This window comes from Dipodomys ordii, unplaced genomic scaffold (genome assembly GCF_000151885.1).
Source record: "Dipodomys ordii isolate 6190 unplaced genomic scaffold, Dord_2.0 Scaffold13, whole genome shotgun sequence".
In the NCBI taxonomy this organism is placed as follows: Eukaryota; Metazoa; Chordata; class Mammalia; order Rodentia; family Heteromyidae; genus Dipodomys; species Dipodomys ordii.
Window position 1 is genome coordinate 11199545 of NW_012267229.1, and position 25836 is coordinate 11225380.

The 25836-nt window shown below is 45.1% G+C and overlaps 1 protein-coding gene across 1 annotated transcript in view; it reads right to left on the reverse strand.

Moving 5' to 3' along the window:
- The window catches only part of Tmc2 (transmembrane channel-like 2), a 37405-nt gene extending 19071 nt beyond the window's left edge, over positions 1 to 18334 (reverse strand). The window contains exons 1-8 of the mRNA XM_013010647.1: positions 18301 to 18334; positions 17707 to 17754; positions 14638 to 14953; positions 12260 to 12412; positions 6658 to 6748; positions 1720 to 1801; positions 1250 to 1356; positions 25 to 123 (exon numbers count right to left, since the gene is read on the reverse strand). Of these exons, the coding sequence (XP_012866101.1) occupies positions 25 to 123; positions 1250 to 1356; positions 1720 to 1801; positions 6658 to 6748; positions 12260 to 12412; positions 14638 to 14953; positions 17707 to 17754; positions 18301 to 18334 (930 nt within the window). The remainder of the gene's footprint in view (positions 1 to 24; positions 124 to 1249; positions 1357 to 1719; positions 1802 to 6657; positions 6749 to 12259; positions 12413 to 14637; positions 14954 to 17706; positions 17755 to 18300) is intronic.
- Between the last annotated feature and the right edge of the window lie 7502 nt (positions 18335 to 25836).

Sequence of the window (25836 nt, forward strand, 5' to 3'; positions counted from 1 at the left end):
TCATTGGTGTGTTGTTGATAATACTTCAAAATCCCAAAGGACAGAGAAGTCCATGGCTTTTGCTTCCTCAGCCCGAGGCACAGTCTTCCTGGGGATACTTCCATAGGGCACGCCCATCAGCACCTGGTGACCAAGAGGGACAAGAGCACAAATGAGAAAATAGGAACACACAGAGATGTGTAGAGACTGGGTCAGACACTTCCTCTCAGAGCAGGGGACAACTGTTTTCCTCTTTAAATGACATGAATCATTTTTCCTCATTAAAAATGAAATACACATTATAGAAAATATACAGAAGAGCATTTAAAATATATATATAAACTAGGCACCAGCGCTCACACCTGTAATCCTATGTACTCAGAAGGCTGAGATTTGAGGATTGAGCCAGCTTGGGCAGGAAAGTCTGCAAGACTATCTCCAAAAAGCCAGAAGTAGAGCTGTGGCTCAAGTGATAGAGTGCTAGCCTTGGGAAACAAAACAAAACAAAACAAAAACCCTCAGGGACAGCACCAAAGCCCAGAGTTCAAGCCCTAGGACTGGGAAAAAAAATTACATATTACCTATTGACAAAGATTGCCTGTCAATGATACATTTCATTAAAGTTATCTGAGTTCTATACATCTTTTAGTCTGGTATTTAGCTTAATATTATGATCAATTTCCTATGTCATAAGACATAATAAAAATGACTCCAGGGGCTGGGAAGGTGGCTCAGTGGTAGAGTGCTTGCCTTGCATGCCTGAGGCCCTGTGTTCAATTCCTCAGCACCACATAAGCAAAAAGAAAAAAGCCGAAAGTGGCGCTGTGGCTCAAGTGGTAGAGCGCTAGCCTTGAGCTGAAGAGCTGAGGGACAGCGCCCAGGCTCAGAGTTCAGGCCCCACGACCGGACCCCCCCCAAAAAAGACTCCAAAAGTATATAATCATGCATGCATGTACCATAAAGCACTTGACCAATTCCCTATTGTTTAATTCTGCATGTATCTCCTCAATCAGCACCCTAGGGTGCTGTCCCTGAGCCTTTGTGCTCAAGGCTAGTGTTCCACCACTTGAGCCACAGTTCTACTTCTGGCTTTCTTGCTCTATTGCTGGACAATAGAGCATTTCCTGCTCTGCCTGAGTATCCTCATATACCTGCCCTTATTCACATCCTCATTGATGCAGAAAGTCAGAATTGGCTTAAATTTATATATTCATTTAGGAAAGACATTTCCCCCCTGTGAAGACAAGAATAGCAAGTTCTGTTTTTTTACCTCTGGAATTATTACTAGACCAAATATTAAACCAAAAAGGACAAGGTTGACTCCATACATCCACCGGAGGAAGATGAAATAGGATGCCACGGAAGAACCAAAATGACCTGGAGAGGGAAAAGATAAAGATCTAAGTGTGCGGATAGAGAACATCGACTCCATTGAGTATTTTGTGCGCGTTTTAGACTCAAGTTTCACATTGGTGTGAGACTAGATAGCCTGACCTCCATTTCCTTTTAGTGAATAAATAAACCTGAGACTCTGTGAGGGTCAACAGACCTGCCACAGCATCCACAGCCAGACAGGGAGGAAGCTCAGTTAAAACCTTGTTCTTTCTAGTCTCAAACTACTCTAGGAAGTTCTTTCCTTCCCTACGCCAACAGAAGCTATGAAACAATCCAATATAAAGGTCAGTCCACATTCCAGATCCTTGGGGAAATCAACTATAGGAGGACACTAAAAGAACTCACTTTCAATGTCTTTGATCTTCATTTCCCAGGGGATACATTGAGTCTTGAAATTATCAAAGTCTCTCTTAAACTTGACCCATTTCTGAAATGAAACAAGTAAAACACTCAGTAACTAACATATGGAGCTGGAGTACAAGGAGGCACGTCCAGGGGACATGCTGCTGGTATCAAGTCAATGTGCGGTTGACCTGTGGGTGGCTGTGGGTGCCATCTTGGAGTCTTCATCTCGTGCAACCTTGAGTCTGGGCTCACAAACTCTTGCTTCCTCAAAGTGAGGGGTGGTGTGAGAGAAATGCCAGAGCAACAGCAATGCCTTCTATTGGTCTCTAGTGCTGAGGATACCTCAGGTTTGGACAGTTTACATACAAACCTAGAAATTTTGTGCACAGGGTGTTGAATCTGGTTAGCAACTTCTAATACAATTTTCTTCATCTTAAAACAAAAATTCAAGGGAAAAAGATTTCACAAGTCTTATATTCATACCTGGCAGGCAGACACATACCTACGTCTTGTAAGAATTGGTGCTAAACTATAAGGCTGGTGGAAATAGTAAACTGATCTCAGCCCTTGGCTTCTCATTCTTCTCCCAAGGAACTAACCAACAGCTTTGTTTTTATGAACGAAATAAAGACGGTATTTCCCCCCTCCTACCATGCTATAATTTGGATCTGGGATAGCCTCAAAAGGCTCACATGTTAAAGGCTTGTTTCTCTAGCGTTGTGCTATTTGGAGGTTGTGAGATCTTTAAAAGGTACTGTGTAGGTGGCTCACATCTATAATCCTAGCTACTTAGGAAGCTGAGATCTGAGTATCGTAGTTCAAAGCCAGCCCAAGCAGGAAAGATTGTGAGACTCTTATCTCAAATAAACCACTCAGAAAACTGGAAGTGGCGCTGTGGCTCAAGTGGTAGAGCACTAGCCTTGAGCTGAAGAGCTCAGGGATAGCACCCATGAGTTCAAGCCCATGACCCCCCCCCAAAAAAAAAGGTATTATGTAGTGAGAGATCTTCAGCTCATTGGGGGGTGTTCCTTTTTTTTGCTAGTCTCAGGGCTTGAACTTAGAGCCTGGGTACTGTCCCTGAGCTCCTTTTGCTCAAGGCTAGCACTCTGCCACTTGGACCACAGTGCCACTTCTGGCTTTTTCTTTTTCTTTTCTTTTTTTTTGGGGGGGGGGGTCCTGTCGTGGGGCCTGAACTCTGGGCCTGGGTGCTGTCCCTCAGCTCTTCAGCTCAAGGCTAGCACTCAACCACTTGAGCCACAGCGCCACTTCCGGCTTTTTTTCTTTTTGCTTATGTGGTGCTGGGGAATTGAACCCAGGGCCCCATGTGTGCAAGGCACTCGCTCTACCACTGAGCCACCTTCCCAGCCCCACTTCTGGCTTTTTCTGTGATTAATTGGAGATAAAAGTCTCATGGACTTTCCTGCCTGGGTTGGCTTTGAACTGTGATCCTCAGATCTCAGCCTCCTAAGTAACTAGAATTACAGGTGTGAGCCAATGGCACCCATCTGGGGATGTTCCTTTGAAGGGAATAATGAAACTCTAGCTACTCCTCTAATCCTTCCCTCCTTCCCCCAAGACAGGATCTTATTATGTAACTCAGGCTAGCCTGACATTCAAGATTCTTCTGCCTAGGCTTCTCAATTGTTGGGATTACAGGTAAAAGCCACCATACCTGGCCTTTGTCCTCTCTTTTTGCATTCTGGCCATGAGTGACTATTTTGCTCTGCTATATGATCCAACCATGATGCGCTGCTCATGGACTAGAATCTCAAAAAATGCTAGTCTAACTAATGTTTCTCTTCATAAGTCAATTATCTCAGGTGTTTGTTACAATGAGAGAATGCAGATGAAAGCACACGGATCGGTCTACAGTTTAATATGTAGAGTTTATATCAACTGGAAATGGAGGCATCTTATTTGATGGGATATTCTTTCGATCGTTCCAGGAGATGCTGTCCATAATCCCTGTTTCTGGATTAAATCCACTTGGAATTTTAAAAAAAGTCTTAGAAAACAGAAGATTAGAAGATAGGAGAGAACAGATCCTGAAATTGTAGTTGTTGTTGCTATTATTAAAATGTCTCCTAAAAACTTACTTATGCAGGAGATGAGATTTTATTTCCCTTGTAAATATAGTAAAGGGTGAAAGGATTATGTGAAGGCAGCAGGCAGGCTCCAGACCTGGCTTTCCACCTGTGGTTTCCAGCACAAGCTGGTAGAATGATTATGATATGGTTGTAGATACAGAAGAGGTGAGAGGTTCACAAGCAGAAGGCTGAATACAAAAATCTGAATGGCAGGTGATGATGGCCTTGGGCTGCTATAGCCCCACAGCTTAATCCCCCATCCCTGGTTCTGATTCTGTCCTCAAAAATAATCTTTTGCTTATTCATCTTCCTATTAGCTCTGCATAACACGAGCATTTTGTGATGTCCTGGGCTGTGTGTATTTTGGCTTGTATGGCAGTGACTTTCATTAATAGATTGCAGTTGAGATAATGGTTTAGCTTTCCATAGAACTAATTCAACTAGCCAACATGAAAAACATTGCTGATGTGGACTTTGAATTTTCTGGCACTTGCACCAGTCATTTCTCCTTATAAATGAATAATTCAGTATCTGGTTTTATATATCAGTTTCATAATCTTTATTCATGTGAGTTGTCCCTTGAGAGATTGATCTCATGTCAGGATGCTGATACAATCAGTATGAAATATGTAGACATGCAAAGGCTGGGATCACACAGAGGCAATGGATGCAGCCAGATGGCGCAGCCTGCTCATAGGTCCCTTGGTAACCAACCACCTGACAGTTCCTCAAGGCTGTAGACATATTAGATGGCAAATGATGCCGGGGGCCTGGGAGAAGCTGACCATTGAAACTCTTGCTCTTTATTGGTTCAGCTCAGAAAATTAGATTGGGTGGCAAGGGCAGAAGACCCCCAAGTCCCTGCCTCAGGACTGTATGAGATGGGGCAGTTGGCCCTGGGACTGAGCTGTCAGTACTCATGTCATCTTGTGCTCTAGCTACATGTAGGGAACAGGTTTCAAGTGGTGGTTGACTCAAATCCATCCAAGACAGCATGCATGGGCACATGCACACACATACACACACACACACACACACACACACACACACACACACATTTAGATCAATCTTATGAAAACTTACATAAAATACTATAGGGGCTGGGAAGGTGGCTCAGTGGTATAGTGCTTGCCTTGCATGCATGAGGCCCTGGGTTTGATTCCTCAGCACCACAAACACAGAAAAAGCTGGAAGTGGCACTGTGGCTCAAGTGTTAGAGTGCTAGCCTTGAGTAAAAGAAGCTCAGAGACAGTGCCCAGGGCCAGAGTTCAGGCCCATAACTGACAAAAACAAACAAACAAACAAACAATAAACAAAATACCATAATACCAAAATATATCCGTGGTATTAAAAATAATTTACTGCAACTAATATCTCAGAAGAAAGAGGTTTCATAACAAGGAAAAGTGTTTAATAAAAATATAATATAATAAAAATGGAAGTCTTAATAAACTATAACTAGAAGATAATTTCTCATCCTGAGTAAGTCTATTGGAGCTGATAACTCTTATAAACACAATGTGAAGTGCTATAGTCTTTCTCACTGAAGTAGTGAGAAGATCATGAAGTCCATAATCACTGCTGTCCATGGAAGCTGTCTTAGAATTACTAATCCACACTTTAGGGTAGGAATGAGATATCACATTCAGAAGAACCCTACAAAAACATCTTTATATACATAATCAGATAAAACTAGAACAACTTGGCATTAATAAGACAGTGCAAGGGGTTGGGAGGATGTAGGGCAGCGACAGAATACTTGCCTACTATGTAGGAGGACTGAGGCTCAATCCCCAGCATTCCCAGATAAAAAGGAGGTACAATAAAAGAACTAGATGTTAATTTGACACACAAATCTCTCTCTCTCTCTCTCTCTCTCTCTCTCTGTATGTGTGTGTGTGTAAGTGCATGCACATGCATGCTGATTTGGGGACTTAAACTCAGGGCCTAGTGCTCACTGCTTGGCTTTTTCTTGTTCTTTTTCTTTTTTATTGTGAACATACCGTACAGAGGGGTTACAATTACATGAGCTGCTTGGCTTTTTCTGTTCAAGGTTATTTGTTTGAGCCACACCTCTACTTGTGGCTTTTTGGTGGTTAATTGGAGAGAAGAGTAATTCTACCCACTCAGGAGATTGAGATCTGAGGATCCCAAGTTGGGATCCTCAGCCTCGGCAGGCAAATCCAAGAGATTCTTATCTCTGTTAATGAGCAAAATGTCAGAAGTACAGGTCTGTTTCAATTGGTAGAGCACTAACCTTAAGCAAAAAAATCCAATCAAGAGTATGTAAGTCCCTGAGTTCAAGCCCCAGTGCTGGCAGAAACATTCACACACCCACACCCACCCCACCCGCCCACATTTTTTTTTTGGTAATGATGATAAGGAGCTAGGTGTTGGTGGCTCACATCTGTAATACAACCGACTAAGGAAGACAAGATCTGGAGAACTGAACTTCAAGGCCATCCTAGAGAGAAAAAGCTACACGATTCCATTTGAAAAAATATACAGAAAAGCTAAGTGCTTGTAGCTGATGCCTGTAATCCTAGCTGCTCAGGAGGCTGGTATGTAAGGATCATGGTGTGAAGCCAGAGTGGGCAGGAAAGCCCAGGAGACTCTTATCTCCAATATCCACCAAAAAGTCAGAAATGGACTTGTGGCTCAAGTGGTGAAGCACTAGCCTTGGGCAAAATAAGCTCAGGGACAGCACCTATGCCCTGAGTTCAAGCTCCAGGACCAGCGCAAACAACACAGACCCAGATAGACATGCACACACAGCAATAAAAACTACTGAAAATATCCTCCCTCTCATGAAGTAGGCCCTCCTTGGGGTTTGCTTCCTTACAGCACTAACCTTCGCCATCTGCATCCTGTAGGCATAGAGCCTCTTGCCTTTCCCCTTTCCCAAGGCTCCTTCATAGTTCTCCACAAATGCTTGGGCCTCCCTGGGCAGGCGAAAAAATGAGCAGGAATTCAATTAGCACCCGATTCAAGGAAATCTCAGCCACAAGGACTTGCATGAGGTTGAAAGCCTGAATGTGTTTATAGCTGTAATTAGGACAGAAATTCCATGATGGCAGGGCATTTTGTCTGTTGAGTCTCTTGACATTTCTGAGTGCCAAGAATAATATTTGTGTATAGAAGATACTTGTGGTGGGCAGTATTTTGTCATTGTTCTCCTAGCTCTTTGCCCTTTCATGGTCCAACTGTGAATAAATTATTACATGTAAAAAGACATGGAAGATGTAATTAAAACTCTTTAGTTGGGTACCCCTGGCTCATGCCTGTAATCCTAACTACTCAGGGGGCTGATGATTATGCTTCAAAGCCAGCCTGGGCAGGAAAGTCTACGAGACTTTTTCTTCAAAGTAGATCCTGGGGCTTGAACATAGGGCCTGGGTGCTGTCCCTGAGCCTCGAGCCACAACATTACTTTTGGCTTTCTCTGAGTAGTTTATTGGAGAAAAGAGTCTATGGACTTTCTTGCCTGAGCTGGCCTTGAACTGTGATCTTCAGATCTCAGCCTCCTGGGTAGGTAAGATTATAGACCTGAGCCACCAACACCCAGCCTATGAAACTCTCATTTCCAATTAACTAGCAAAAAGATGGAAGTGGAAGGGCTGGGAAGGTGGCTCAGTGGTAGAGCACTTGCCTTGCATGCCTGAGGCCCTGGGTTTGATTCCTCAGCACCACATAAGCAAAAAGAAAAAAAAGCCGGAAGTGGCGCTGTGGCTTAAGTGGTAGAGCGCTAGCCTTGAGCTGAAGAGCTGAGGTACAGCGCCCAGGCCCACAGTTCAGGCCCCATGACTGGACCCCCCCAAAAAAAGATGAAAGTGGAGATGTGTTTCACATGGTAGAGTGCCAGCCCTGAATGGAAAAGCCAAATAAGAACTTGAAGCTCTGAGTTCAAGACCCAGTGCAGGCTATAAGCTTGAACTCTGGGCCTAAGCACTGTCCCTGAGCTCTTCAGTTCAAGGCTAGGGCTCTGCCACTTGAGCCACAGTGCCACTTCTGGTTTTCTGGTGGTTAATTGGAGATAAGAGTCTCATAACTTTCCTGCCCAGGCTGGCTTTGAACCACACCATCCTCAGATCTCAGCCTCCTGAGTAGCCAGGAGTATATGTATGAGCTACCAGAGCCCAGCTTATATTTATGTATTTGTGTGTGTGTGTGTGTGTGTGTGTGTGTGTGTATTGTGTATTCCTGACTTTAAAATAGAGGGATTATTGTGATTATCTGAATGGGCCCAATGTAATTATATGAGCTTTTAAAACATACAAAGCAGGGAAAAGAGGGCAGATGTGGCAGAGAGAGAGATGTCTGAGAAGTGAGAAGCAGGGAAATTCTTTTTTTTCTTTTTTAATGAACTTCCTGAGTCTCCATTTATTATTATTATTTTTTTTTTTTTGGTCCGGTCGTGGGGCCTGAACTCTGGGCGTGGGCACTGTCCCTCAGCTCTTCAGCTCAAGGCTAGCGCTCTACCACTTGAGCCACAGCGCCACTTCCGGCTTTTTTCTTTTTGCTTATGTGGTGCTGAGGAATCGAACCCAGGGCCTCAAGCATGCAAGGCAAGCGCTCTACCACTGAGCCACCTTCCCAGCCCTATTATTATTATTATTATCACCATCATCATCATCATCATCATCATCATCATCATCATCATCCTCTGCTCTATCCCTGAGCTTTATTGGCTCAAGGCTAGCACTCTCCCACTTTGAACCACAGCTTTACTTCTAAACTAAACAAGGAAATTCTTAACCCTCTGTTGCCCAGGCTCTTCTGGAGGGGACCTCTCTGCACAGTATGGGAGGGGCAGCAGCCAGTTGGCATGCAAGAGGACTTCAAACCCTAGATGGGAACCACAGCCCAGCTAATACATTAAGGTTGCCAGCTTCTCCAGTGTCCAGTCTGAGATACAGAAGACAAAAAGAAAACCCAAGGAACTCAATGCCCTGCCATTCTTAACCAATTTGCTACCTTCTCTCCACCAAATCTCCTTTTGTTAGCCTTATGTGTAACATCTAGGGTTTCAGTTGTAATGGGAAGAACAGAGGAAAAGTATGTAAACTCTGTCTTTCTAGAGGTAGACATTTTTTGCTCACTCTGAAGACAGAGTCTGGATAACCTTCTGAGATATCAAGCTTCTAACAAAGGCAATTGTCTCACCTGACAGTGAGGAAAGCAGTATCTCCAACTCATGGACCCTCATTCTTTTTTTTTTTTTTTGGGTCCGGTCGTGGGGTCTGAACTCTGGGCCTGGGCGCTGTCCCTCAGCTCTTCAGCGCAAGGCTAGCGCTCTACCACTTGAGCCATAGCACCACTTCTGGCTTTTTTTTTCTGCTTATGTGGTGCTGAGGAATCGAACCCAGGGCCTCATGCATGCAAGGCAAGCGCTCTACCACTGAGCCACCTTCTCAGCCCCGATGGACCCTAATTCTTACAGCAATATCACTTCCTACCTCATTGTTAATCAGGTCTGTGTGCTGTTCTGATGCCCAACCTCATCTCTCAGCAGCCAGCATAAAATCTGGCATAGAAGATGCTCAAGTCTTGATAACAGCAATAATTACTCTTTATCAACTTCATAGTCTATGTTAAAGCACTTACATGAATAGTTCTGAATTTATAGAATAACCCTGTGAGGTATTTATTTTCCACATCTGTACCAATGAGGAACATGAGGCTTAGAGAGGCCCAAGGAAGGAAACTAGCCCAAGAGATTGAGGAGCAGCCAAAGCCACTTGGATGAGGCAAAGGCATATTCTTAGATTTGCTCTAATTCACTGCAATTGCTTTTCTTGCCTTGCTATTCTTCTTAGAGTCTACAGTTATTATACTTGAGTTAACCAGCTGCATGGTTGGGCTGTTTTCTAAAACTTTGCTTCTAGGTTGGGAATGTGGTTTAGTGGTAGAGTGCTTGCTTAACATGAATGAAGCCCCGGTTTGATTCTTCAATACTTCTTAAACAGAAAAATCCAGAACTCATACTGTGGCTCAAGTGGTAGAGTGTTAGCAAAAGCTCAGGGACAGTGCCTAGGCCCTGAGTTCAAGGCCCAGGACTGGCAAACAAACAAACAAAAAACAACAAAAACTTTTCCTCTAAAATGGAGGATGTAGTCTGGGAAAGCTACCTGCAGCTGAAGACAACTGCCAGAGGATGAAATCATAGAGCAGGCAAAGGGGTGCATTCTAGAATACCTGGCCATTCTGGAGAGGTGATTATAAGTGAACATATGGGTTCTGGAGCCAAAATTCCCAAGCCCAAATCCCAGCTGGCCACTAAACTTGTCACCTCCCTTTCCTCATTAGTGGGATGGAGATGATAATGGTACCTTCATTGGTTTAAATGGGCTGCACTCATACATGCTACATTCAGAACAGTGCTTGGTCCCTGGAAAGCACTCAGCCAATGGGAACCATTTATAAAAGAGGAACACTGTTAAATGGTAAATAACACACAGCTCTGTTGTTGGGTGAGAGGATAGAGCTTTGGGGATCAGGGGAACAAAATACAGCTGAGTCTGAATGGGGACTTCTGTAAGGAAGGGACTTTGGCCCCAGTCTTACTGGGTGTGTGGGAATTAGCCAGATGAACTTCCCAGAAAGCAAAGGTTTTTGGGGCAGAGCCTGGTTGAATGGTGACCCAGAGACTGGGGAGCCTTAAACTTGAGCCTACACTGAGTCTTCTTGGGGAAGGAAAGAAAAAGGGCAAGGAAGAAGGGAGGTGTGAAGGAAAGAAACCCACTATTTGATGGAGAGAGATGTCTCAGTAAGGGAGACATCATGGTTTCTTCTGCTTCCTAGGCCTTAGTCACTGCCTACCTTACCAGCAGTCCCTACCAGCAGGGACTCTGCCCTTAGAGGCAAGCACACATGCAAATGTCCCCTCTGGGCAGCCTTCTGCTGGTTGCCCAGACTTCCAGCCAGCTGAAGATCTCATTCCAACAAGCATCTGTGGTTTTCTTTTTCCACTGTTAATAAAAGATGTGTTCAGGTGACACCTGAGGGAAGGTAAGGACGTGTGAGAGTGACAGGTGGCTGATCAGACCTGTTGAGAGGAAGAAGAACCAGCCTGAAAAGAGTGGTGTAAAGGAACTTGGGAGGAGGCTGGAAAGAAGCCAGATCATTCCCTAGAGCTGAGCCTGTCCTATAACCTGTAGCTGCTAGCCACGTGGAATATTTGCATTTTAAATACTGGGGCTTAAACTAAGGGCTCCAAGCTCTTGGTTAGCTTTTTCTGCTCAAGGCTAGTACTCTACTAACTTGGGCTACACCTCCACTTGTAGCTTTTGTTTGGTTAATTGGAGATAAGAGTCTCTTGGGTTTGTTTGCCTGGACTGGCTTCAAACCTCAGTCCTCAAATCTCAGCTTCCTGAGTACCTAGGATTACAGGTGTGAGGCATCAGCACCTGATTAATTTTTTTCTTTTTCTTTTCTTTCCTTTTTTTTTTTTTGGTCAGTTGTGGGGCTTTAACTCAGGGCCTGGGCCCTGTCCCCGAGCCTCTTTGTGCTCAAGGCTAGCACTCTACCACTTGAGCCACAGTGCTACTTCTGGTTTTTGGGTGATTAATTGGAGATAAGAGTCTCATGGGGACTTTTCTGTCTGGTCTGGCTTCAAACCATGATCCTCAGATCTCAGCCTCCAGAGTAGCAAGGATTATAAGCACAAGTTACCGCTTATGGTTATAAATTCTTTTTCTACCTTATTTTGATTGACAACTGAGAAATGTAATTATTTTTGGTATATAACATGATATTTTGATAAGTATGTAATGGCTAAATCAAACTAAAGTTAAGTTAGGTACTATGCATTACCTTAGAAATTTTTTGTAGTGAGAGCCATTAATATCTACTCTGAAAAAATTTCAAGTATATAACACACCATTATTAACTATCAACACCTATATACTTAAATAAATTTAAATTTAAATAGACGAGCTTGGGCTGGGCCCAAGCTTATGCAGTGTAAAGTCTGTTCTCATTTCAGAACTGCATTTGAGATCCAACAATCATAAATTCCTTGGCATGCCATCCCTTCCTATGGAAACCAGAGAAGCACTGGGTTGCAAGTAAGAGGCAAGTGGCATGATCATTTCCAGAACCATCTTCATGGAGCAGCATTCCCCACATGGCCAGGCACTGGGCTATAGACCTTCCTTCCACTCCTTGTACAGTTCACCACCTATGGGAGCGGGGTGCACATGGAGAGAGGCTGGGGGCATACAGAAAGAATGCTAAGAGAATGCTGATTTCACTGGGGAACATCATGTACATCTGATTTCTGTGCTGTGTCATGTGCTTACGCTGGGGTGGGTCGGGAGATGAATCTCCATGTTGTCACGTACTCTTGAGATAAAGAGGAGGAAGGGATCCCATCCCCATCAGAAGGAGCTGAGCCCTGTGGACACTGAGAACCGGAGTTGGTCAGGATGGAGAGCTCAGGTGACTGTTGTTTACCTGAGTTCTGTCAGCTTCTTTGCCATGGGCCAGGGCTTGTTCCGCATGGTGGCGATGAGTTTCTTTTTTTCTTCCACTTGTTCTAGGATCCGGGCCAGTTCTTCCTCAGATAGAGACTCATCACTAGAGGTACTGGAGACCAAGGAAGATGACCTAGGGGTAGAGCCAGGGGAAGACTCAGAGAGGTAGAAAGGAGGGGGGAAGGGATTCATGAGGTCTGAACGTGGAGGAGCTCACAACCTGACTCTTACTAGGCTGACAGAGCCTGCTCCTGCCCCCAGAGACCTCCACTGCCTGTCATGTGAGGCCAAAGCTGTATCCTATAGCCCATGACACCACAAGGATGTGTCCTTCAACTCTCTCTCTCTCTCTCTGAATTCTCCATTCCCACACCAGTGCTGCCCAAGAGAAATAGAATGCGAGCCACTTGTAATTTAAAGTTTCTAGTAGCCACATTTAAATAGTAACAAGAAATGGATAGAACTAGTATTAATATGACCTCATTTCAAGCCAGGCACCAGTGTCTCACACCTATTACCCTTAGCTACTCTGGAGGCTGAGATCTAAGCATCATGGTTTAAAGCCAACCCGGGCAGGGAATTCTGTGAGACTCTAATCTCCAATAAACTACAAAAAAAAAGTGGAAGTGGAGATGTGGCTCAAGTGTTAGAGTGAAAAAGCCTTGAGTGAAAAAGCTAAAGGGAGAGTGCTCAGGCCCTGAGTTCAGGCCTCAGCACTAGCACCTATACTCTCACCCCCTCCTCCAGCAAAAAGTTCATTTTAGCCAACAGATCAAAATTAGAGTTAGAACATGTGCTCAATAAATACATTGAGATGGTTTGGTCTTTTTTTGGTTCTATCTTCAAAATATGGTATCCACTTTGTACTTAGAGATTATGTCAACGCAGACATTAAATTTCCATTGGCCATATTTGATCTGTATTTGGATTTCATAAAGTTGTATTGAAAAAGTGGATTCCCATAGGCAAATTGTTTTCAATATAAAGTTTCCCAATAAGTGAATCATGTGGCAAGATGTCATTTTCCTGATGTCTGCATCTTCAGTGATAAATTATCTTTTTGTAAAAGACATGTTTTGGCTTTAAAGTCAAATCAAATCAATTTAAAAACTACATCTGTCTTTCCAAGTTAAATAAACTCACTCTTGCATCAATAGTATCAACACTGAATTAAAATGATGTCAAAATAAATTAAAGTGGAAATTCAGTTCATCAGTCACACTGAGAGAACACACTGCTTCAAGCACGCAACAGCTACATTTAGCTTGTGGCTATGACATTGGATCCCTCAGGAGACAGATGTCAGGAGGGTAGAGATCTGAGGGTAGCTTGGGCAAAATGTTAGTGAGATACCATGTTGACCAATAAGCCAGCCATGTTGATATACATTTGTAATCCCAGAGCTGTGCAGGAGGCATAGATGGAAAGACTGTTGTGTGAGACTGGCCCTAAAGAAAAATAACGAAATCAACTTTTAAAAAAGGTTGGAGAAATGGCTCAAGTGGTAATGGGATTGCCTAGTAAGTGCCAGGCCCTGAGTTCAAACCCCAGTGCTAGGGATGTGGAGAGACAGGCAGACAGACAGCAGACAGACAGAGACAGAGAGCTAGAAACAGAGATGGAGAGAGACCAGAAGAAGAAACACTAGCTCTTTGTCATAATCCTAACACTCAAAACTATTTCAAAAGCATCCCCAGTCATTGCCACAGGAGAATCAACTAAGGTCTAAACTATTTCCATTGAGAGTGACAGACAAAATCAGTTCACCCAAAAGTGGACTGAAAACCCTGATCTGCAGATTTAAGCTGGTTCTGTCCATTACCCAGCATGGACTAGCACTAGTGGAACAAAAACAAACAAAACAGTGAAATTCCCCAATCCTAGAATTTCAGAACTGGCAGAAGTCAGGGAAGTTTAGAGCAACTCCTGGTTTCAAGAAGAAAAATAATGGTTTGGGTAGGGGAAGGGATGTGCTTCAGCCTTGGGGGTGATCCTCAAGTCTGAAGTAGATGGTTTTTCTCAGCTCCTGTGTTGGACAGCAGAGCTGAGTCAGTGGCTGAAATTCAGAGGTCTTGCGATCCTGTCCCATGCTGCTTAGGCCACCTCCTCACAAGGTGACAGGTGTCATTTATGACGGTGTCCACCGAGTGAGAGATGTCCATTCCACCTGTGACCCTGGTGCAAGGCAGGGCAGAGAGAAGCAGGAGCAAGTGCAAGGCTGCTGTCACAAAGGAGGGGGAACAGGGGAGGATCAAAGTCCTCAGTGGATGGGGAGCACTGCTGTCACAAAGGAGGGGGAACAGGGGAGGATCAAAGTCCTCAGTGGATGGGGAGCACGTGATCAGAACCACAGCTCACCTGGGTTTCTTCAGCTCCTTCCCCACAACCTCCTTTTCTTTCTTTGGGTGTGCTCTCTGCTCCTTGAAGGAAGTCCTCCCATCTCTCTTCCTCCTTCCCTGGCAGGTCCTTTCCTCCATTGAGCTCCGCTCTAGTCGGCGCAGCCCCTCGGGCCTGCTCCTGCGTGCTGGGCGTTCCATGGGCTTCCTCCAGGGAGACCCAGGTCTAGGGCTGCCCCCAGGCCTCTCCTTCTGGCTGGGCTGGACTCCATGCTGGACCCGTGAACCCTTGGCTTTGGAAGTCCGTTTCGTCGAGGGTCTCCTCCCTGATCTGTCACCTGAAGGGGCAGAAAGGAGACAGTACTGACCTACTAACTTCAGCCACTGGAAAGTGTCCCATCCCACCCTGTGAGAAATCCTAAGTCCAAGATGTCCTGGGGTTGAGACCCCTGCATCTTGGTGCATAGACTGTTTTCTGCTGAAGAGAATGGAGAATGAAGGTCATTCTGACCTCCCTCCTCATCCCCCTGAAGACCCACCCTGCAGTGGCTTGCTCTGTTGCTTTTTAGGAAAGAATGTCACACAGTGAGGCCAGGAAGAACCTAACAACAGTCTTGTCTAGGTTCTTGATTCTCAGTTGTCATTAGCTTTTTGTCCTCCAAGCCTATTTCTAAATTGTTGGCCTTAAAAAGAGTTTCCCTCTTGGTCTTCTGATTTTCATTTCAGGCATATTGCACTTAAGTGAGCCAGGCATCGATGGCTCATGCCTGTAATCCTCGCTACTCAAGGGGCTGAGATGTGAGGGTCATGGTTCAAAGCCAGCCCAGGTAGGAAAGTCGTGAGACTCTTACCTCCAATTAACTAACAAAAAAGCTGGGAGTGGAGCTGTGGCTTAAGTGGTAGAGCACTAGCCTTGAGCACAAAAATGCAGGGATAGTGCCAAGCCCTGGGTTCAAGCCTCAGAACTGGCACACACACACACTAAAACAACTTAAATGAACTTGTATACTTTTTTCTCCTGTGTCTATCTTTTTCTGTAGAAGTCTCATAAAAATTCCAAGGTCATTCTTCACAGAGATAGAAAAAAAATCATGCCTAAAATTCATGTGGAACCATACAAGAACTGAAAAGGCCAAGCAATCTTTAGAAAAACAAATTCTGGAGGTTATCACAATACTGACTTGCTGTGAATTATGCTATATAGTGGTAGAACACAAATAGCATGATTCTGACACAAAAATAGACAGGAAGGCCAATGGGCCAGAAGACCCATAAATAAATGTACACAGTTACAGCCATCTGATTTTTGATTAAGGAGCCAAAAATATACAGTGGAAAAAAAAGACAAGCCTCTTCAAGAAATGATGCTTTCTCTGTACTGCCAAAACTAGATCCCTACCTCTCACCCTGTACTAATATCAGTTCAAAGCAGATCAAGGGTTTTAATGTGAAACATGAAACATTGTAACTACTACAGGAAAGAATAAGGGAATACTGGAACACATAGGCATGGACAGTAACCTCTGTATAATTGAAGACTGCTGAAAAATACCAGAGTATTTTGAGATTAAATAATTTGTTTCTCTTCCTTCTGTCCTTCCTTCTTTCTTTCCTTCCTTCCTTTTTTCTTTTTTCTTTTGTCAGTCATGGGGCTTGAACTCTGGGCCTGGGCACTGTCCCTCAGCTCTTTACCTCGAGGCTAGCACTCTACCACTTGAGTCATGGCGCCACTTCCAGTTCTGAGAGGTTTATTGGAGGTAAGAGTCTCATGGACTTTCCTGCCTGGGCTGGCTTTGAACTGCAATCTCAGATCTCACCTTTCTGAGTAGCTAGGATTACAAGTGTGAGCCACTGGCGCCCAAACTCCTTCTTTCTTTCTTTCTTTCTTTTCCCTCCCTCCCCCCTTTCTCCCTCCTTCCCTTTCCTTCCTTCCAAAAGAGAGAAAGAAAGAAAGAAAGAAAGAAAGAAAGAAAGAAAAAAAGAAAGAAAGGAAGGAAGGAAGGAAGGAAGGATTTTTTTTCTATCTCTGTAAAGAATGACATTGGAATTTTTATGAGACTTCTACAGAAATTCTAAAATAGGTGGACTGTAGCTTTACAAAGGGGTGAGATGCTATAAGAAAGGTTGTGAGGAAGAGGGACTGTAATAATGAGAGGTTGGGAGGGAGGAGGGGATGTGGGTACAGGAAGGGCTGTGGGAATTCCAGGGGTGCATCAAGGCCTGTCTCCCATCAAAGTTCCCTGCCCCACCCTCACTGACGTCTCAGGACCCCAGTAGTGGGGAGTCGTGAGGAAGGAGTAGAAGTCCCTGTTGGAGGAGGTAGGTCATGGTGGCACCTTCTCCACATGGGGCTGAGTCTATCCCCTGCAGAATTGAGTAGAGTGATCTCTTCCAACTCCTTAAAGGCCTCAATACCTCCTCATCTACAAGTGGGGTCCAGCCTCACTGGGGATGTGAAGAGAAGAGAATGGTCCTTCAACCATCATCATTTGTGGCCTGGAGTATAGTGCCCAAGCTCTGTGTGTGTGTGTGTGTGTGTGTGTGACTTCTTATCCCTTCGCCTCATGGCAGTGTGTGTGTGGTTCTCCCCTGCCTATGGCTTCCTGGGGCTCCCCAGTTTCTCCTTGGTGGTGGCTAGATCCCTCCCGAGCTCACTGACAAGCTGTGATCACATTTCTGATGGAAGGTGCTTGGGCATTTGCGACTGCTGGACTCTTAGGAGTCCTGAGAGTGCCCTCTACAGAGCAGTGGCCTGGGACTTGTCTTGTCTACCGCCTGCCTCACACTGTCCTGTCCCCTGGCTAGTGAATATTCTGGCTTTGCAAGGCTCTGGTCAAAGTGTTTCTATCCGCAGGCATGTTCCCCCCTGACACTCATGGCTGAGGAGCAGAATACCTGTGTGTGACATTCTGTTCCCTCTCCAGTTAAGTAAGCCACCCACCTCCCAGGACAGCTTGTGTAGAGTGAATGATTGGGAGAGGGAGGGATGGTTGGAGGGAGGAAGGAGACAGGAAGGGAGGAAGGAGGATGTGGGGCTGGCAGCTGGACTGCAGGGCTGTGAATCATGTACCCCCCCCCCAGCCCTTCTCACCTGGGTGTGGATGCCCACTCCGGGCCCTCCCTCTCACTCCACCACCTGCTGGAAGGGACAAGAACAGGATAAATGGCTGCCTTCTGCAAAGTCCTTTCTCCTCCAGCACCCCACTGTCATGGGAAGAACCCTCAGACTGGAACCTGGCTCCAGTTATTTTATTTAACAAGCCCCAAGTCCCTAGCTTGGGATATTTCTCTAATACTTTGAAAAAGTCTTGGAGTCAGAACCCCTCCACCCCCACCCTCATGCCCTAGACAGACAGGGGAGAGGAAGTGGTGAGATGAACAGGCAACTAAAGTCAGGATGGGAGGCTGAGAGACCCTGGGGGCTCTAAAGACATTGGGGGGCCTGTGATGGCCCCCATCAGGGACTCGGGGCACAGTCTTTCACAAAGGTCATTTTCAGTGTCTCCTGAGGCCCTTGAAGGCAGTGCTATCATCCCATGGAAACAGGGAGAAGCTGAATAGCCAGTCTGAGGTCACTCAATACACAAATGCCGGGTCTCCCATGCCTGTGCAGATGGCTTCCACGCCCCACTTTGCCCGGGACCCCCTATGGGGTGGATCTCTCCAGGATGAGGCTAGGACTCACCTTCCTTCTCCAGGCCCTTTAGCTGATGGCTCATGGTCAGCAGGGCTCCCTGGGTCCCACAAAGACTTACATAGCTTGCTTGTCACTCTACATCTCCATCCTGGGGAGCTTTCCTGTCCTCATTATGTCTGGCCTCCCTTCTTGGGCCTTGATAGAAGCCAGGGCTCCTTGGTTTGAGCTTGAATGCAGAGGTAGGCAAAGTTTGAGAGAGAGAGAGAGAGAGAGTGAGAGTGTTGGGGAAAGAGGCAGCAAATTCCCAGCCCATCAATCCGGTTGCACACTCCTCTGCTCATGTTTCCCTGCTAAGGGTGTTGTGGCCTCACGTTTCAGGCATTACTAATAAATGAGGGGCCCTGGAGGGGCCAAGAACCACAGGCTCATCTCCTGGCAATGACACCACTGGCATTCCAGCCAGGGGAGGTGCGAGCTACATCCTAGGACTCTTTCCTACTGCCTTAGCCCTGCCTGGGACAAAGGCACAGGAGAACTCAAGGATGATTATGTAAATTGCCACCTGGGCTTCTACTTAAAATGCAGATTCCCAGGATGGACCCTGGTCATTTGAATCACCAACCTTAGGTCAGGTTCCAGGAACCTTCATTCTGGTTCTGGCCTACGAATCCTGAGCCCACCCTGATATATGTTCCCACTTCAGCCACTTGTTCATTCACTCAGTAGCTTTGCCCACTGCTGCCTTCTGGAGGGCAGATTTGGCTGTTTGAAAACCATCTCTGGGGTCAGGCATTGGTAGCTCACACCTGTAATTCTAACTACACAGGAGGCTAAGATGTGGAGGACTGCAGTTCAAAGCCAACTTAGGTAGAAAAGTCTGTGAGACATACTCTCCAATTAACAGGCAAAATGCTGGGCTGGAGATGTGGTTCAAGTGGTGGAGTGCCAGTCGAGCAAGCAAGCTACGTCAAGAAAATGAGAGGTTCTGAGTTCAAACCCCAGTAACAGAAAGTAAAGAGAGAAAGAAGAAAAGAAAGAAAGGAAGGAAGGAAGGAAAGGAAGAAAGAAGAAAAAAAGAAAGGAAAAAGAGAGAAACTTGTGCAGTAGGAGGCAGAAATCAGGAGGATTGTGATTTAAGGCCAGCCTAAAGGAGAAAATTCATGAGAGCTCAATTGAAATAAAAATCTGGGTACAGTGGTTCATACCAGTCATTCAGCTATGCTGGTAGCATAAGTGGGGATCCAGATTAGCACAGGCCCAAAGTGAAAATCCTATATGAAAAATAAGGAAAGCAAAAAGGAATGGAGACTTGGCTTAAGTGATAGAGTATCTGCCTAGCAAGTGCCAAGTCTTTAGTTCAAACCCCAGTACTGAAACAACAAAACAAAACAAAAACCTGCTCTAGAGCAAGTCTCATTCGGGTTTCATACATCTCCAGCCTCTGGCCAGACCTATGTCTCCTAACTAGCCCAGTTTTCAAGGGGTCAGGAGCTACAGAGTGTGTCACCTAGTGAAGGGAGGGGGCACAGGAACTGCCATGTGTGGCAGCATCTCAAGCTTCTAAACGTATTCCTTTGTCATCTCATCTTGGTTTCAGATCCAACTGGTTCCTGCAGGGTCAGTGGGGCAGCAGGGCAGCAAGGGGCCCTCACTGGTATCCGTTCCTTCTATACAGTGAGCCTACAGGTGCCTGTTTGGCAAGGAACCTGTGTGCGGGGAGCCAGCCCTGCTGACTCTACAGGAATGAAACAATTTTGGAACTCAAGTGCTAAACACAAAGCATTTTGTCTTTTTCTTTATGCTTATGAGACTATCCTGAGAACTCTCGGTAGAAGATGAGCTCCAGAATCTTATGACAACAGCCCATCTTTGAGGACAAACTATGTCCTTAAATAACTGTCAGGTGGGATCTAGTCTCTGAGGACTGAATGCAATCTTTTAGAAGATTCTTTTTCTGCTGTGATCATGGGGTTTGCAAATATTCCTCAAGATTTGCCTTTCCTGCTGGGTTTGGCGGCTGATGCTTGAAGCACAGTTACTCAGGAGGCAGTGTTAGTGAAGAAGGATGACAGTCGGAGGCCAAACCCAACCATGAAGTGTGGGGTGAAGTGTATGGTTCACCATCCCAGCTTCATAGGAGGCATATATAGAAAGACTGTGGTTGGGGTCAGTCTAGGCAAAAATGAAAGATTCTATTTGAAGAATAACTCAAATGAAAAGGGCTGGGGGCATGGCTCAAGTAGAAGAGTGCCTGCCTAGAAAATATGAGGCCTTGAATTCAAATAGGTTGTTTCAAAACAAAATTGTTTGTGTTAAAAGGTTAAAGTTTGAGGCAGTGACTACCACATGTTGCTTGTTTCTGTCTAGCAAAGCAACACGTGGTGGTAATCAAAACACCTGGTTGATTGTGTGCCTATAGAAGAGCTGCAAATCCTTAGCTCAGGGCTCTCCTCATGGACTCCACTGTGTCTGTGTTGGAGTGTAGGACGAGGCCCGAGAGGCAGCCTGCTTAAATAAAACAGCTGTAGAGTCTGACTCTCGGTGGTCTTCTTGCGGGGAGGGGTCCTGCGACCTTGGCATAACAGTGTGATTTCAACATGCCTATAAAAACTTCTTGATTTTACACACTTGCAAGTTTTAAGAAAACTAGAAAAATAATTTAGTTTGAAGATAATGAAAAAAATTAGGTAGCACAAAAACATGCCTTTTAACCTGTCATAAAATTGGTTTTCCTTCAAAGTCTTGATCTAATTAATACTTTTGTGTTTGCTGAATACTGGGGCTTGAATTCAGAGCCTTACATTCTTGCTTGTCTTTTTTGGCTCAAGGCAGACACTCATTCAGTTGAGCCACAGCTTTACTTCTGGCTTTTTGCTGGTTAATTAGAGAAAAGAGTCTCACAGACTTTCCTGCCTGGACTAGCTACAAACTGTGACCCTCAGATTTCAGCTTCCTGAGTAGCTAGGCACTAGCACCAAGCCTAATTACTATTCAACTTACATTGATTGTGCATTCAACTCAACAGAAATAAACATTGCCCTGAGAAGTAATAACACTGGGAGGGGGTGTTCTCATAATTCATCAGGGTGCTGAACAGTGCTACAGCTTAAACTAAGGATAGTAAGCTTTGTAATAATCGTTCAGGAGTGTGATGGAAGAAAATAAAACCAATATTACAGCAAGAAAAAAAATGACCAAGAATGATCCCAAGCACAGGTTGCAGGGCATCCAATTCCAGAGGCACTTTCATCACAAAACCCTTGTCAATAGGGAAGCTTCCAGGACTATCTCGCTAATTTACCCCTCCAATTAAAAGCATATATAGATATAATTAGCTATGAGTATCTGCTTACAAAACATCCAGTGTCGCTCAAGGAACCTTGTAAAGCAGCACAATGGGGAGGATCCAGTTACCAGCTGGTAACACCCTAGCTGGAGAATGAGAGCTGCTGCTGTATCACTGCCCCCTCCTCCCCCCAAACTCATTCCAAAGAGCAAAGGAATGGGTGATGCGGGTGAGGGGAGGGGAGGCTGTGGGGATCTGGTGGTAACAAATGCTTCCCTTTTCCTAAGAGCTTTTCTGTATGAGTTATGAACAGACTGTCTTTTCTCCCCTTCCTTCCTTCCTTCCTTCCTTCCTTCCTTCCTTCCTTCCTTCCTTCCTTCCTTCCTTCCTTCCTTCCTTCCTTCCTTCCTCCCTCCCTCCCTCTCTCCCTCCCTTCTTCCCTCCCTTATCCCTCCCTTCTTTATGGTGCTGGTATTGGGGCTTGAACTCAGGGCTTTGTGTTCTCACTTGTCTGCTTTTGTTCAAGGCCAGTGCTCAACCACTGGAGCTGTTTTTCTTCTTTCTCTTTTTGTACAAGCAGACTTCATTTGTAGAGGTTTTACATTCACAGCAAAAGAGAGTAGAAGGGACGGAGATTTCCTATCAATGGCACTTACATCCTTGTATTTTATTTAAATGGCTCTGTATAAGTCATCTGTAGGATGAGTGAGTCACAATGGTGGACTATGGGGAGGTTTACAGTAGAACAAATGTCTCCTTCGGAAACGCATTGTTCTCAAGTGACACCGTTCCTTTCACTCACCTTTTGTTGTTCCAGGCAAGTCACAAGGTCAAGCCCATTATCAGGGGCAGGGAAGAATAATTACCAGGAAAGATAATGAAATCTATTATGTGGGCCTGTTTGATTCTGTTCACATTGTAGCGGGAGGTGGGGGGGCATGGCTCAAGTGGTAGAGCTCCTGCCTAGCAAGTGCAAGGCCCTGAGTTCAAATCTCAGTACAGCCAGAAAAAAGCTTACATTCTAGCAAAATTATATAAACAGAGGAATTGAAGTGTGATATGATTAAAGTGAGAAGCCCAATTGGCAGCACAACTTCTAACCACATAAATGGACCATGGAATGTGCTTGAGGACTATGTAGGATGGAGAACTTGGGGTTGGGTTCTATCTCCAATAAGTTGGAGGGGTTGTCTTTGGAGAAGACTGAAGACCTAGAGCTCTCCCTTATAACGGATCCAGCAGTCTTAAAGAGTACAGTGCCATAGAGGATGGAACAGATGGATCCTTGGGCCACAGGAGTCAGGAGCTGAGTTCTGTATGCCCAAACAGGTGTGGAAAGAGATATTCAGAGGCTCCTTCTCCCTGGACATGATCCTGAGCTCTGTCTTCTTCCTGACTCAGGTTCTAGGCAACAGAGATTGGTCCAAATCATGGAGTTTAAATCTGAGAGGCAGGGGTGGAGGAAATTGTAAATCTTGAAAGGTTAGTGGCAGGGGAAAGGTGAGAGCCAATCAGAAAGGATTGGAAGCAGACAGCCAGGCAAACTCCAAGTTTGTTGAATGAAGATCGCTGCATGTTACAGTACTTCTCCATCCCACCACTTTTATGAAGATGGTCGGGGCAGAAGCCCATTTTAAGATGGAACGATCTGGCCCTCTGGCGGAATTTTGAGGTATACTCTCGATTTATTCTGGGCTCAATCTGGCACTGATGTTGCCAGATTCACCTGTTACAGGATGGTGGGAATGGAGACAGACCCGGTACAAGGAAAGAACTCAGCAGATCTCTGGAGCTAAGCTGTCTTTTCTTGTCACGGATTGCCTGTTGGCTTCTAGGAAAGCTCCACATCTTGAATGTCCTTCCTTCTGTCTTGTCTCTGTTCAGGTCTCTGTGAATCCTTCTCTATCTGGTTCCTCAATGGTCTGTTTACAGCTCCCGTTCCAGGAACTCTTTTGCTATGTCCATCTGCAGCCTTCCAGATTCTGGGGACATTCTGGATTCCAGGCTTAGGTCCTTCTAGTCTCAAAGTGTTCTGCAGTTGTGGGTCAGTGTGCTGGGCCTTGTAACTACTCCTACAATCAATGATAATGTGTCCAAAGATCCCTAGACACAGCTCCAGTATCAATGTCCCCTCAGCATCCAGCCCTAGGACCCAGTTCTGCTAATGACATGCCCACTTTATGATTCTAATAACTGTTTCAGGACAACTTTTTTTTAAACCTCTCCATTGTTTTTCCAACTAAACGGCTACTCTTCAACTATACACTCTCCTACTTTTCTCAAAGAACCAGATTGCTCAGAATTTTTACCATCCTACACGCCCTCATTCTGACATTGGTTGAAGTCAATATGTGCTCACTAGAGAGGGGCTGCCTAGGCTCTAGAGAATTCATTTACCCAGTTGGAGTTTTCCAGATTAAAAAAATTAGCTATTAGGCCTGGAAAAAAGTTAAAGTAATATATGCATGGATGATAGGGTTGGTGGCTGGGTAACGCTTGGGGGCATAGGAACAGCTGAGGAGCCAAATGGAGCTCTGCACATTCCCAGTCTGCCTGTCACGCTGGATGGGCTTGTTTACCTCTCTGGATGTCCATGTTGTCACCTACAGACTTCAGAAACAGGACAAGAGAATATACTCCTTAGCAATGGTGTGAAAATGAGAAGCTCTGAGATGAGGTGGGAGGAAAGAGTGAATAGATAAATATTTTCTTTGTAACATGTTAAATTTACTGTACCCATTTAGACAGCTATGCCAAATAGATGGCTAGATATCAAAGACCAAGAGTTAGGAAAGACTAGGGTGTTGGTGGCTCATGCCTGTAATCCTAGCTGTTCAGGAGGCTGAGATTTGAGGATCATAGGTTAAAGCCAGATTGGACAGGAAAATCCAAAAGACTCTTATTTCTAGTTAATCAGAAAAAAACTGGAAGTAGAGGTGAGGCTCAGGTGGCAGGGTGCCAGCCTTGAGTGAAAAAACTAAGGGCCCTGAGTTTAAGCTCCACTAATAGCACACACACACACACACACACACACACACACACACACACACACAAAAGAGGTGAGAGGAATAAATTAGAAGGTCCTAGGTACATAGATAACAATTAGAAAATTATGAGACATAATGAGATTGACTCATTAATTCATTTACCAAATATTTATTGAGCCCTTTGTCCTAAGCTACATTCCAGCAAGAAGTAATTCATACCTTTTGTTTTGTTTTCTCTGAGACAGAATCTCATTATGATATTCCTCACTTAGCTTCCCAGGTGCTGGGCTTATAGGAGTGAAATATCATGGCTGGCAATTTCTAAGTTTTAAATTGCACACCATTTAGAGATGCATTATGAAATACTATGCCTTCCTGCTTTGCCCTGCCTAGGACATGAACCGACCCTTTGTTCAGCATATCCATGCTGTATATACTACTCTCCTATTAGTCACTTAGCCACTCTATGGATTGTCAGACCGTCAGGGCTGTGTTCAAGTAGACTTATTTTATTTAAAAATGGTCCTGGAGTGCAAGAGTAGGATAATAGCAACTCAAAATTGACATAGAGTATTCCCTAGTGAAAAGGAGAAAGTTTATCACAGGTATGTACATGTAGGAAAGATATGACATATCCAGGACTTGGTACTCTCCGCAGTTTCAAGAAGATACTGGGAATCTTGAAATAGATCCCCCTCCGATAATATCTCACTGTTTTTTTTTTTTTTTTTTTTGGGTCCGGTCGTGGGGCCTGAACTCTGGGCCTGGGCGCTGTCCCTCAGCTCTTCAGCTCAAGGCTAACACTCTACCACTTGAGCCACAGCGCCACTTCCGGCTTTTTTCTTTTTGCTTATGTGGTGCTGAGGAATTGAACCCAGGGCCTCAGGCATGCAAGGCAAGCACTCTACCACTGAGCCACCTTCCCAGCCCAGGAAGGTGGGGATTTAAAAAGAGGATGGTGAAGGGAATCCTCTCGGTGCCAATGTTATCTCAGCTTCAATCTTGATGGAGGTGAGGACTTCAATTTGTACACGTACCTGGGGCTAGGATTCCAGTAAATGCTGGGGCAGGAGCTCCTGCAACCGGTTAGTAAAAATCAAGAATTGTGGGTGTACTAGGGAGAGCCCGAGTAGGAGGTATGGTGAGCACAGGAAGGAGAGAAAAACCAGAAAACAGGAAGGTGTGAATCTCAGGATCTTAAAATTCTTCAAAGCTCCAGGCTAAGACTGCCCTGGGCCCCGCCCTCTAGCCGGGTCTCCGCCCTGCCAATAACTCCGCCCCAGGGGCCGGAACAAAAAGGGCGAGGGCAGA